Source organism: Gadus macrocephalus, chromosome 15, assembly GCF_031168955.1.
Source record: "Gadus macrocephalus chromosome 15, ASM3116895v1".
Taxonomy (NCBI): Eukaryota; Metazoa; Chordata; class Actinopteri; order Gadiformes; family Gadidae; genus Gadus; species Gadus macrocephalus.
Genome location: NC_082396.1, coordinates 1,662,696 through 1,675,881, shown reverse-complemented (window position 1 = coordinate 1,675,881; position 13,186 = coordinate 1,662,696). Strand labels below are relative to the sequence as shown.

The 13,186-nt window shown below is 44.9% G+C and overlaps 3 protein-coding genes across 3 annotated transcripts in view; 2 read left to right on the top strand and 1 right to left on the bottom strand.

Moving 5' to 3' along the window:
- LOC132473800 (zinc finger protein RFP-like) overlaps positions 1–11,719 on the top strand; it is a 46,390-nt gene extending 34,671 nt beyond the window's left edge. Inside the window, exon 2 of the mRNA XM_060074075.1 lies at positions 9,760–11,719. Within this exon, the coding sequence (XP_059930058.1) occupies positions 9,762–11,147 (1,386 nt within the window). The 5' untranslated portion in view covers positions 9,760–9,761 and the 3' untranslated portion in view covers positions 11,148–11,719. The remainder of the gene's footprint in view (positions 1–9,759) is intronic.
- The window catches only part of LOC132473805 (disintegrin and metalloproteinase domain-containing protein 8-like), a 107,334-nt gene that overhangs the window by 27,365 nt on the left and 66,783 nt on the right, over positions 1–13,186 (bottom strand). The window lies entirely within an intron of this gene.
- The window catches only part of LOC132473796 (E3 ubiquitin-protein ligase TRIM39-like), a 78,400-nt gene that overhangs the window by 12,458 nt on the left and 52,756 nt on the right, over positions 1–13,186 (top strand). The window lies entirely within an intron of this gene.

Below are 13,186 nucleotides of genomic sequence, written 5' to 3'. Positions count from 1 at the left end.
TTTAAATAAATAAAAATGTAAACACACAGTAAAATTTAAATACACAGTAAAGACCACAAACAGACAACAAACATCAGTGCAGATCTGAGTTCAGTATGGTGACAGCTTTGGGAGAGAAGATGTTCCTGAGTCTATTTGTTCTGTCATATACGGACCTGAAGCGCCTGCCAGAGGGCCACAGGTTGAGGAGATGGTAGCCGGGGTGGGGGGTGTCCTTCAGGATGCCTCTGGCCCTGCTGAGACAGCGGGAGCCCTAGATGGTGCTTCAGGAAGGCAGAGGGCGGCCGATGACTGCCTCTGCAGTCTCTTCCTGTCGGCCTCCGTGCAGCCTGAGGGCCACACTGACACAGCGCGGGTCAGCAGGCTCTCGACGGTGGACCGGTGGAAGGTCACCAGCGGCCGTGTGTTTAGATGCTCCCTCCTGAGCGCCCTCAGGAAGTGTAGCCGCCGCTGGGCCTTGTTGACCAGCGCCGGGGTGTTGACCGACCAGGAGAGATCAGCAGAGGACGTGGACTCGCTCCACACCGTCACCGTTGATGTACAGGGGGGGCAGGGGGGGCTCTGCTCCGTCGGGAGTCCAGGATGAGTTCCTTGGTCTTGGTGATGTTCAGTGCCAGGTTGTTAGAAACACACCGCTCACCAAGTTTCAACTTTAAGAGCTAGAGACGAGTTTAACTGAGGTTAAACTGTTACAAAAGGTCTGTGCTTTTCTGATAATAAACCAGCAGACTGTTAATAAATATATCCAATAGATAAACGTGGATGGAGTAGCTCTTATTGTGGCGTCGCGTGTGGTGCTGAGGGCTCAGAGGAGGCAGGTGATCTCCCTACCCGTGTGACGGGGCCTTGATGCAGCCGCTCTGGGGCTGGGAGGACCGGCAGACGCAGCCTGGAGCATCATGAGACAGGCCCAGGTTGTGCCCCATCTCGTGGGCAAGGGTGGTCGCCACCCCGACGGCGTTATCGGTACGATCGGTTATTTGGATAACCGTGCTGCTGTACTTCCACAACGAGACTCGTACTGGGGGTTATCTCAGCTCGTAGTGGGGGTTATCTCAGCCATGGTTGAGAAGGAATTGGGGGAAAGGAACATTGGCTCTGGCTCTCTGAAGTACATGAACCGCGACATGGAGGAGAAAGGGATTGTTGCCCCCGCTTGTCTCCCGCCGGAGCCCCGCTGCCCGCTGCCCGCACCGTGGCGGTGGTGCCTCGGCAGCGGGCAGCGGGCGCTCTCGGCCCCCACGGGGCTCCGTGACCCCCGTGGGGGCAGAGAGGACACTGGAGGTCAGACTGAGATGTCCGTTTAGTGTCTGGGTGGGGTGTTAGGTCCCCCAGACAAAGGGCGCTGGGTTCGATCTCCACTGTCTACTACCAAGCTGTAGGCATCCCTTTGATAGACTCCTCATTCCTACCGGCCCCTTAATGACCTTATAGGTATTCACCAAGTTTCGTCTGAAATGCTAAATAGTATTGGTACAATTAGTACAATTCTCATTCAATTTAATGAAAAATAAAAGTATATATTTTTTTCCTTATGGTTCTATCCTATCCCTAACTCTGTTCACAACGATTGAGAGGGATTCATCAGAGTTCTTTGGTTTATTACAGCAGTCCTCGTCAGAAGCCATGCATGCCTGGTCTCAGTGCCATCGCCTTGGCAACGTGAGCAGGTGATTGGCTTATAGATCTTCAGGGACGGTCCAACACAGACCTGACGGTGCTATCAGAGGTCGTCTGGGTCTCCCTTCATGCAGTAAACCAGGGATCCTGATCAGATGGGGATTTCCCCTGAACACAAGACGCTTTGGGAACGCTGAACTCGCTTGATTCCTGAGCAGAGGTCGATACTGGCCGTGATATCTTATTGTGTGTGTGTGTGTGTGTGTGTGTGTGTGTGTGTGTGTGTGTGTGTGTGTGTGTGTGTGTGTGTGTGTGTGTGTGTGTGTGTGTGTGTGTGTGTGTGTGTGTTAGGGATGAGTCGGTCGCGACCGATTCGTTACAGCGAACGAATCCCGAACGTGAACGACAAGAACAGGTTCCCCAAAACAAGAAGAACTGGTTCTTTGATTCTTTTCTTTTAACATAAACCAAAAATATGGTCACGTAAATAAAATATACAAACGAACAGAGCTTCGTCTCCCCGCGACTATTGATTGAGTCCACAACGTTCTCAAAGATTCAGCCAATGAGAGGTAGCAATGGCGTTGCAATGGCACCTGGGTAAACAAATGACAAGGCGGTACCGTCGAATATGCGCGCTTTCTCTGTCTGACGTATCTTGGGTCATACCATTCGATGTGGGGCCTCTCATATATCCCCCTACATTTTTTCGAAAATAGACTTGACCTCCATCTGTATATTGGATAAACGCATTTCCCAATCCAAGGAGTCTTTGCTCCATTCTACGTCAATTTAAGAACAAACAAAGAAATTAAACTGCAGTTCGTATTTTTTATTTATGACCATGAAAGTTCTGTAATGCCTGAACAATGAAGAATTAAATGTAAAGTAAAATAAAATTATAAATGTAAAACCATGAATGAAATATAGAGAGTAAGCAAGTGGTATAAATCTTGGTGGGACGTTTGGTTATACAATATAGTATTTCTTCTTGATTTTCACGGGGGTTAGAGCCTAGAAGTGGTTTATATTATGCTCACGGCCGTCTCGCGGGGGGGGGGGGGGCAGACACCAAATGACATAATCTGACGTAACGAACGAATCAAATAAACGAATCGTTTGAACTGAACTGGAAACTAGTTCCCGGAAAATAATCATTTTGCCCATCCCTAGTGTGTGTGTGTGTGTGTGTTCCATTACCACATATATCCTTAAACACTGTCTAACCCCTTTCTGGCAGTTTGCATACAAATGTAAAACACAAGGAGGGTTTACATATGAGGGCGGGCCGTCGGTCCACAGCCGCAACAAATCATAAAGAAATGACACATTTAAAACTCTTGAAAATCCTCACAGAGACACCTGGGGACAGGTTGAAGAAGAATAAGGCGGAGTTTGGATTTTTATTTATTTCTCGCTTGATATTATGACTTCATTATCATTAATATCATGCATTTTGATTTCTCCATACAGTTATTAAGGACTGTAATATGACAAGTGAAGGAATATTTGTCTCAGGAAGGGGGGGGGGGGTTCTATCCCCACCATACTGTTAGAAACAATACAGTAAGTCTTCTGTCTTATCATTTGTGAATTTTCTAGGTAAACCTATTGAATTCAGTGGAATTAACTGCCGCACGGCTTCAAGTGTTTGTTGGCTCTGACTGAAGGTGAACTCGTCGGTCTGGTTCGTCTGCCCTACCCCGTGTCACATGACTCTGAGGTTTTATGAGGTTAGAATCTGGGAAAGGCAGGCACAGTCAAAATCAAGTCAAATGTATTTGTACAGCTCTTACTCAGTTAGTCACAAATCACCACTGAAACACAAAGTGTACTTTTTTTTCCCGGGCTCTCTGAGTCCAGTCTTTTTAAAGTTGGACATATTTGAATGTCGTAAAGACGAGAACATATCAACCTATTTTAAGCGGCCTTTACAGAATGCGCCCACATTCAGGGTGTGAACGTTTGAAACGTCAGTGAACCGTGGGGGCGGAGCCAGGTGTTAGGGGAGGAGCCAGGTGTTAGGGGAGGAGCCAGGTGTTAGGGGAGGAGAGGAGAGGACGTCATGTTCAGGAAACGAAACTTAACATCCATAGAAAGCCACCCGATGTGGAAGCTATACTCTCTTTTAGGCGAGAAAATAAATGCATTTTTGAACAAATAGTCGGACAGAAATTAAGAACGAGGTGAGTAAAGCAACACAACTTTGATGAGTAGTTAAAACCTCTCTTCCCGTTATTGAATAAGAAATCTATAATTGCTCAATACATGAACCTTGTTGTGCGTTTATAGGAATGGCCTTTGCTAACACGTCGTGGTCTGAAGAGAACTTTTCATGTTCCATCTGTCTGGATGTGTTCAACAGTCCAGTTACCACCGCATGTGGACACAACTTCTGCAGTACCTGTATTACAAAGTTCTGGGATGAACAAGTCCAGTACAAATGTCCTGTTTGCAACGAGATTTTCCATACAAGACCTGATCTACAGGTCAATACCTTCTTATCAGAGCTGGCTGCTCAGTTTAGAACAACCGTACGAGTAAAAGAGCAGCCTTGTGTTGAACCAGCAGAGGTTCCCTGTGACGTCTGTACTGGGACCCAGCAGAAGGCCGTGAAGTCCTGCCTAATGTGTTTTACCTCTTACTGCCAAACCCACCTGGAGCCACATCAGAGAGTCGCTCGCCTGCAGAAACATCGGCTGGTCGAGCCTATGGACCGTCTGGAAGACTTGATGTGTAAGAAACACGAACAACTTCTGGAGCTCTTCTGCCAGACTGAACAGGTGTGTGTGTGTCTGTTGTGCACAGTGACAGACCACAAGTCCCATCCTGTTGTACCTCTAAAGGAGGAATATGAAGTGAAGACGGCCCAGCTGGGGAAGACGGTGACTGAAGTTCCGCAGATGATCCAGGAGAGAAAACAAAAGATTAAGGAGATCAAAGACACAGTGGAACTGAGCCACAAAGACGCAGACAGAGAGATAGCCCATGGTGGGCAGGTCTTCACTGCTCTGATAGGCTGTATTGAAAAGGGCCGGGATGAATTCAACCAAACGGTTCAAGAGAAACTGAAATCCACAGTGAAACGAGCTGAAGACCTCATCAAAGAGCTGGAGCAGGAAATAGAAGATCTGACCAATAGAAGCTCAGAGGTGAAGCGGCTCTCACACACTGAAGACCACCTCCACTTCCTCCAGACCTTCAGATCCCTGAAGGATCCTCCACCCACCAGGGACTGGACCACGGTGGAGGTCCGTCCTCCGTCATACGTAGGGACCTTGAGGAGATCCCTGGATCAGCTGGAGGAGACACTGAACATGGAGATGAAGAAGCTGTGTGATGCTGAACTGAAGAGGGTCCAGCAGTATGAAGTAGATGTGACTCTGGATCCTGATACAGCTCATCCCAAGCTCATCCTGTCTGAGGATGGGAAACAAGTACATGATGGAGGTGTAGTGAAAGAACTCCCAGACAACCCTAAGAGATTTACATACTATAGATGTGTTCTCACGAGGCAGAGCTTCTCCTCAGGGAGATTTTACTTTGAGGTCCAGGTTAAAGACAAGACTGTATGGTGGTTAGGAGTGGCCAGAGAGTCCATCGACAGAAAAGGTCGGACAGAGTGGATCCCTGAGAAGGGTTACTGGACTCTTTGGTACGACGAGGATGGGTTGGTATTTAATGATGACCCTGCTGTCGATCTCCCTCTGAGAGCTGAGCTCCAGAAGGTGGGGGTGTTTGTTGATTATGATGAGGGTCTGGTCTCCTTCTATGATGTGGAAGCCAGGGTTCATATCTACTCTGCTACTGGCTGCACCTTCACTGAGCCTCTCTATCCAATCCTCGATCCATGGCTCAATAAAGAAGGTAGAAACTCTGCCCCCCTGATCATCTCAACCAGTGGCGGCGCCAGGGGGGGGCTAGGGGGTGCTAGAGCACCCCCTAGATTGGCCATAGCACCCCCATAGCACCCCCAAGAAAATAATGGTTTATTTACTATTGTTATTTAATTTCATTCTGAGTTCTTAATAAATTGTATTGTGTGATAATAATATTTTAATCACAAAAGAAAATAACAGATTGAAATAAACAGATTGTTCACGTAGCACGACACAGACACGTTGCGTGCGTGAACGTGATTGTGCTAAGTAACAGTAATCCTGGCGATCGGTCAATTTTAAGTCAAGCGTTCACAAAATCACGAAAATGGATCGGCTCTTTTTGAAAAGCATTTCTGACTCTTTGCCTGTGTAAATTAATCTATCTGACATTCTAATCTGCCGTCTTTAGTTAGAAGTGTATTGAACTTGGTATGTTTAATTTAATTTGTCACTCATGGTAGTGGTGACCTGGTAGTCATCTGGCGCAAACCTTAATCAACACACAAGAGGTAAGCGAAGTATTTGGGATTACGTTATCTATAACATGCTGCATCCATTTTGACCGTCGGAGATGAACGCGGCTTTGTGCGCGTCCGTCAGAAGTAGCCTAATGACAATAATAATACGATCGATTTGAATGGCGCTTTTTATGTAGGCCTTCCCCAAAGACCCGTTAGAGAGCAAACGTGTAAACATATGTGAAGATATGGTGGGGAGGTGTTGTAGTAGAGAAAAATGAGACTCATATGCTATCACCCTAATTTCATAGCACCCTCAGTAAAACGCCGAGCACCCCCATAGCACCACCAGAAAAAAATCTCTGGCGCCGCCACTGATCTCAACTGTCAATCAAACAGGACCTTTGTTTGATAATAAAATAATCAAACGACCAAAACAACTAATGTTGTTTCCTGAACTAGAATAGAATTAGAATCTCTACTATGTGAGATCTGAGAGATCTGCATTAATGTCATACTGCTGTCATTTAACGAGGAGAATATCTTTAAGAATTAACCCTGTAGTTGTGTAACATAACCCTTTATAAAGGGTTATATTACACTCCATTTATGTGTCTGTTTTCCCTTTATTACTCTTACACGTTTAAAGATATACCATTTTTTGCAGTAATGTAGAACATGCTTAGAGGATCAATATGTATGAATAATAATTTGAAAATGTAATATATATTTGAATATTGAATGACAAAACAATCCAATGTCTTACACTTGTGATTTTAATAAAAAATAAAAGGTTAAATATTGTAATGTGTGGCCTGTATTAGCATGTAATGGATAATTTCAGGGGAATAGACCGACTGTGTAGCCGCACCCATTCTGCCGGAGATGGAGAAGAGCAATACATTTCTTTCTGCTTCCGATACGTTTTTGCCACGTTAAGACCCTCGTGCAAACTACGATTGAGCTTGATCTGGCAATAGCCAGGCTAGGGAATAGATACATTCCAGTCCAATAGTGTTCAGTATAAATGCCGTTTCTGTAACAAAAGAAGTGTAATACAAAAAATACAAAAAATGTACTTCTACTTCTATTTTCATGATTTTGAGATTGATGGAACGTTTTAAATCATTGAAGAAATGTAAAAGTTACAACAACCCAACATGTGTTACACACTTACACAAAGGTCACAGTGACTACATGTAAAGATTCTCCCCAACTGTGTGAGTACTGTGACTTTGTCTTGTCAGCTCTCCTCTCCTCTCCTCTCTCTTCTCCTCCTCTCTCTTATCTCTACTCTCCTCTCTAGCTCATCTAGGATTGTGTTCATTATTGTCGTACATTACGCATTAAGTGTGTTCACATGTCCAAAGGTCACCCCATTTAGATTGGTGAATCTACAATAGATGTAGTACAACAGAACTCCCACTGGGGGAGCTGCACACCTTGCATGTTATGTGCAGAGCCGGACAGTAACGGAGTACATTTACTTGAGTACAGTACTTAAGTACAATTTTGAGGGATCTGTACTTTACTCGAGTATCATTTTTTGGGAGTACTCATGACTTTACTCAAGTACATTTGAGAGGCAAATATTGTACTCTTTACTCCGTTACACCGTGACAGTGCGTCATCTGATAACATTTCGGATTTCCTGGTTGTCGTTGCAGCTCACATTGGGATTTGCTTTATTTTTTCACACAATTCATCCCTTTGTTTACCTTCAAGTAACGTCTCGGCAGCGGCGTTCAAGCACTCCTTCACAACAGTCGTGTCACTGCAAGTTCTTTTATGTTGCCCCAAAATCCATGCAATCTTAAGTGAGCATTCATTTGCACGTTGCTGGCCTGTAAATGAGTGTGTGAAGACATGCATAGACCTCTCATACTGAGCTCTCAGCCCGGATATTTTCCACGCTCTTACTTCTGACTTCTGGGGATGCTTTTTCCTCGAAGGATCTGTGTTTGGATTCGTAATGCCGCTTAATATTCCTGCTTTTTAACAGCGCCACGGTTTCAACACATAAAAGACACAACAAAGGTTTTGTACTGCCTTGCGGGAGAATGAACATGAATTGGTCAGTCCATTCATCTTTAAAATGTCTGTTTTCGGGGTCAAATTACCGAGCAAGCCATTTTCTCATTCCAAATCGCTCTTCCGGTAAACAAAAAATTTGATTGGCTATTTTTTGAGTGACGCTGTTACGCACATGCCGTGACAGACGGAGGGAGGGGGGAGTTCGGTGAGCATGATCTTCGCTCGGTGAAGATCATTGCTTTTTGCTGTTTTTATGCTGTACTACAGACTATTCTGCATTTCAATTTGTATTTCAGTGAGAAATGATTTTATTAACATAATCATGCTTTGTATAGTGAAATCATTTTTATTTTATTTTATTATTTTAAATTGGTCATGGGTCCGGATAGGACCGCCACTTGGTCCGGAACCGGACCGCGGTCCGCAGTTTGGAGATGCCTGGTCTACTGTGTTACCTAGCTCTCCCGCGTCTTCTCATTCTGATTCTGATTCTGAACCTGCCTGCTCGTATGTGCGTACTTTTTGCCTGCTCCTACTGGATTGACCTGCCTACTGGATTGACCTGCCTGTTTGGACTTTGGACCTTCCTTTTTGCCTGCTCCTACTGGTTTTATTTGCTACACGGATTGACTACCTGGTTTGACCTCTGCTTGGAATAAACACTGTTCCTTCACCTGAACTGGTTCTCTTGTCGTGCTATTGGGTTCTCGTCTGCCATTTTGTGAAACCTGACAATATCCTTAAACACTGTCCAACCCTTCCCTGCTGCTGTTAATTTGCATACAAATGTAAAACACAAGGAGGGTTTACATATGAGGGCGAGCCGTAGGTCCACAGTCACAACAACAAAAAAAGTTAGAATTTGTATTTATTTGTCTCTTAATATTATTACTTCACTATCATTAATATTATGCATTTTGATTTCTCCATACAGTTATTAAGGACTGTAATTTGACAAGTGAAGGAATATTTGTCTCAGGAAGGGGGGGGCGAGGTTATATCCCCACCATACTGTTATAAACAATACATTAAGTCTTCCGTCTTATAACTTGTGAATTTTCTAGGTAAAACAATTTTTAATTCAGTGGAATTAACTGCCGCACGGCTGCAAGTGTTTGTTGACTCTGACTGAAGGTGAACTCGTCGGTCTGGTTCGTCTGCCCTACCCCGTGTCACATGACTCTGTGGTTTCATGAGGTTAGAATCTAGCAGACGCAGGCACAGTCAAAATCAAGTCAAATGTATTTGTACAGCTCTTACTGTTTACTAACTTACTTACTTACTTTTTTTTAAATATTTGAATGCAGTAAGAGAGAACATATCAACGCATTTTAAGCTGCCTTTACTGAATGCTTCAACATTCAGGGTGTGAAAGTTTGAAACGTCAGTGAACCGTGGGGGCGGAGCCAGGTGTTAGGGGAGGAGCCAGATGTTACGGGAGGTCGCAGGTGTTAGGGGAGGAGCCAGGTGTAAGGGGAGGAGCCAGGTGTTAGGGGAGGAGCCAGGTGTTAGGGGAAGAGAGGAGAGGACCTCATGTTGAGGAAACGAAATTTAACATTCAAATAAACCAAAGCCACCCGATGGGGAAGCAGTTCTCTCTTTTAGGTGAGAAAATAATCTGCATCATAGAACAAATAGTCGGACAGACAGTAATAACTAGGTGAGTAAAACAACACAACTTTGAGGAGAAGTTAATACCTCTCTTCATGTTATTAAATTAGAAATCTATAATTGCTTGATAAATAAACCTTGTTGTCTGTGTCTAGGAATGGCCTGTGCTACCACTTCCTGGTCTGAAGAGCAGCCTTGTGTTGAACCAGCAGAAGTTCCCTGTGACATCTGTACTGGGACCCAGCAGAAGGCTGTGAAGTCCTGCCTAATGTGTTCTGCCTCTTTCTGCCAAACCCACCTGGAGCCACATCTGAGAGTCGCTGGGCTGAAGAAACATCGGCTGGTCGAGCCTATGGACCGTCTGGAAGACAGGATGTGTAAGAAACACGAACGACTTCTGGAGCTCTTCTGCCGGACTGAACAGGTGTGTGTGTGTCTGTTGTGCACAGTGACGGACCACAAGTCCCATCCTGTTGTACCTCTAAAGAAGGAATATGAAGTGAAGAAAGCCCGGCTGGGGAAGAGAGGGGCTGAAGTTCCACAGAAGATCCAGGAGAGAAAACAAAAGATTAAAGTGATCAAAGACACAGTGAAACTGAGCAACAAAGACGCCGACAGAGAGATAGCCCATGGTGGGCAGGTATTCACTGCTCTGATAGGCTGTGTTGAAAAGGGCCGGGATGATTTCAACCAAACAGTGAAAGAGAATCTGAAATCCACAGTGAAACGATCTGAGGACCTCATCAAAGAGCTGGAGCAGGAAATAAAAGATCTAACCAATAGAAGCTCAAAGGTGAAGCGGCTCTCACACACTGAAGACCACCTCCACTTCCTCCAGGCCTTCAGATCCCTGAAGGATCCTCCACCCACCAGGGACTGGACCACGGTGGAGGTCCGTCCTCCGTCATACGTAGGGACCTTGAGGAGATCCCTGGATCAGCTGGAGGAGACACTGAACATGGAGATGAAGAAGTGTGATGCTGAACTGAAGAGGGTCCAGAAGTATGAAGTAGATGTGACTCTGGATCCTGATACAGCTCATTCCCAGCTCATCCTGTCTGAGGATGGGAAACAAGTACATGATGGAGGTGTGAGGAAGAAAGTCCCACGCAACCCTAAGAGATTTACATGGGATACATGTGTTCTCACGAGGCAGAGCTTCTCCTCAGGGAGATTTTACTTTGAGGTCCAGGTTAAAGACAACACTGACTGGTGGTTAGGAGTGGCCAGAGAGTCCATCGACAGAAAAGGTGGGACCTGGGGGACCCCTGAGACGGGTAACTGGACTCTTTGGTACAGCATGGCTGGGTTGGTATTTAGAGATAACCCTTCTGTCCGTCTCCCTCTGAGAGCTGAGCTCCAGAAGGTGGGGGTGTTTGTTGATTATGATGAGGGTCTGGTCTCCTTCTATGATGTGGAAGCCAGGGTTCATATCTACTCTGCTACTGGCTGCACCTTCACTGAGCCTCTCTATCCATTCCTCTATGTTGGTAATATAAACTCTGCCCCCCTGATCATCTCACCTGTCAATCAAACAGACTAGGACCTTTGTTTGATAATAAAATAATCAAACGACCAAAACAACTAATGTTGTTTCCTGAATTAGAATAGAATTAGAATCTCTACTATGTGAGATCTGAGAGATCTGCATTAATGTCGTACTGCTGTCATTTAACGAGGAGAATATTTGTAAGAATTAACCCTGCAGTTGTGTAATATAACACTTTATAAAGGGTTATATTACACTCCATTTATGTGTGTGTTTTCCTTCTATTTATTTTACCCGTTTAAAGATATAAAATTGGTTGCAGTTATGTAGAACATGTTTAGAGGATTAACATGTATATATAATAAAAAAAAATATCAGTTCTATTGTTTTTTTATTTTCTGATCATGTAATGACCAAACAATTCAATGTTCTTGCACATTTTTTTTTTTGGATTTTAATAAAAAGAAAAAGCAAATATTGTTATGTGTAGGGGCATACATTATAATTGTAATGGATCATTTCAGGGAAATAGATACATTCCAGTCAAATAGTGCTCAGTATAAATACTGTTTCTGTAATAAAAAGTGTGATACAAAAAATAAAATTGTTTATTTCTAAACCCTTAATTTTGATGATCTGAGATTGATGGAACGTTTTAAATCATTGAAGAAATGTAACAGTTTGTTGTTGATGAACCAGTAAATTAATCTCCAATATACAACAACCCAACATGTGTTGCACACTTACACAAAGGTCACAGTGACTACATGTAAAGATACTCCCCATGTGTGTGAGTACCGTGACTTTGTCTGGTCAGCTCTCCTCTCCATCATCTCCTCTCCTCTCTCCTCTCCTCTCCATCATCTCCTCTCCTCTCTCCTCTCCTCTCCATCATCTCCTCTCCTCTCTTCTCTATCCCTCTCCTCTCTTCTCCCCTCCATCCTCTCCTCTCTTCTCTTCCTCCTCTCCCTTCTCTCCTCTCCTCTCTCTTCTCCTCCTCTCTCTTATCTCTGCTCTCCTCTCTATCTTATCTAGGATTGTGTTCATTAGTGTTATACATTACACATTAATGTTTATGTTTATCATTGATTAATGTAGATGAGTAAGAGCCGACGCATCCGGTCGTGATCCGGGGAGGGCAGAGGAGGAAGCAGCGACAGAGGAGCTTGATGTGTCTGGTCTGGTCGGGGGGGCTGGTGACGTTGTTGTGCAATTAATTGTGCAATTATTGTAATTGCACAATTACAATTATTGTTTTTAATATTGTTGTGGATTATCTGTTGCCAGTCTACAGCCCATTTAGAACATTGGAAGCATATTCCTCAGATTTAAATGAAGTTAAGTTAAGTTAAGTTAAGGTATCCTTTATTCTCTCTCTCTGCTCTTGACCCGTCCGGGAGCTGGTGAACACACACACACAGAGGAGTGACCTTGTCCACACACACGGGGGCACACACACACACGGGGGGTACCCCGGCGTTCCCGGAGCAGTGGGCAGCCGCAGTGCAGCCCGGGGGCTTCAGGTGCCTTGCTCAAGGGAACCTCCTCTGTGGACTACAGAGCTGCTTTTAATAAAAGCATCTCTTAAACAGCAATGATTTTCATTAAACTTCCCTTAAAGGTCCTATGGCATGAAAATGTCACTTTATGAGGTTTTCTAACATTAATATGAGTTCCTCTAGCCTGCCTATGGTCCCCCAGCAGCTAGGAATGGTGTTAGGTGTAATACGAGCACTAGGTATCCTGCTCTGCCTTTGAAAGAACAAAGGTCAGACTCGACGATTTGTAATTTTCCCTGTATGTAGTCACACGGGGACATGTTACCTCCCCTTTCTCTGCTTTACCCGCTCTCATAAGCCCGCTAATGACGCCAAACGTCGGGTTCTCTACGACGTCTCTGGTATGTCCACAACGAGACTCGTAGTGGGGGTTATCTCAGCCATGGTTGAGAAGGAATAGGGGGAAAGGAACTTTGGCTCTGGCTCCCTGAAGTACATGAACCGCGACATGGAGGAGAAAGGGATTGTTGCCCGCGCTTGTCTCCCGCCGGAGCCCCGCTGCCCGCACCGTGGCGGTGGTGCCTCGGCAGCGGG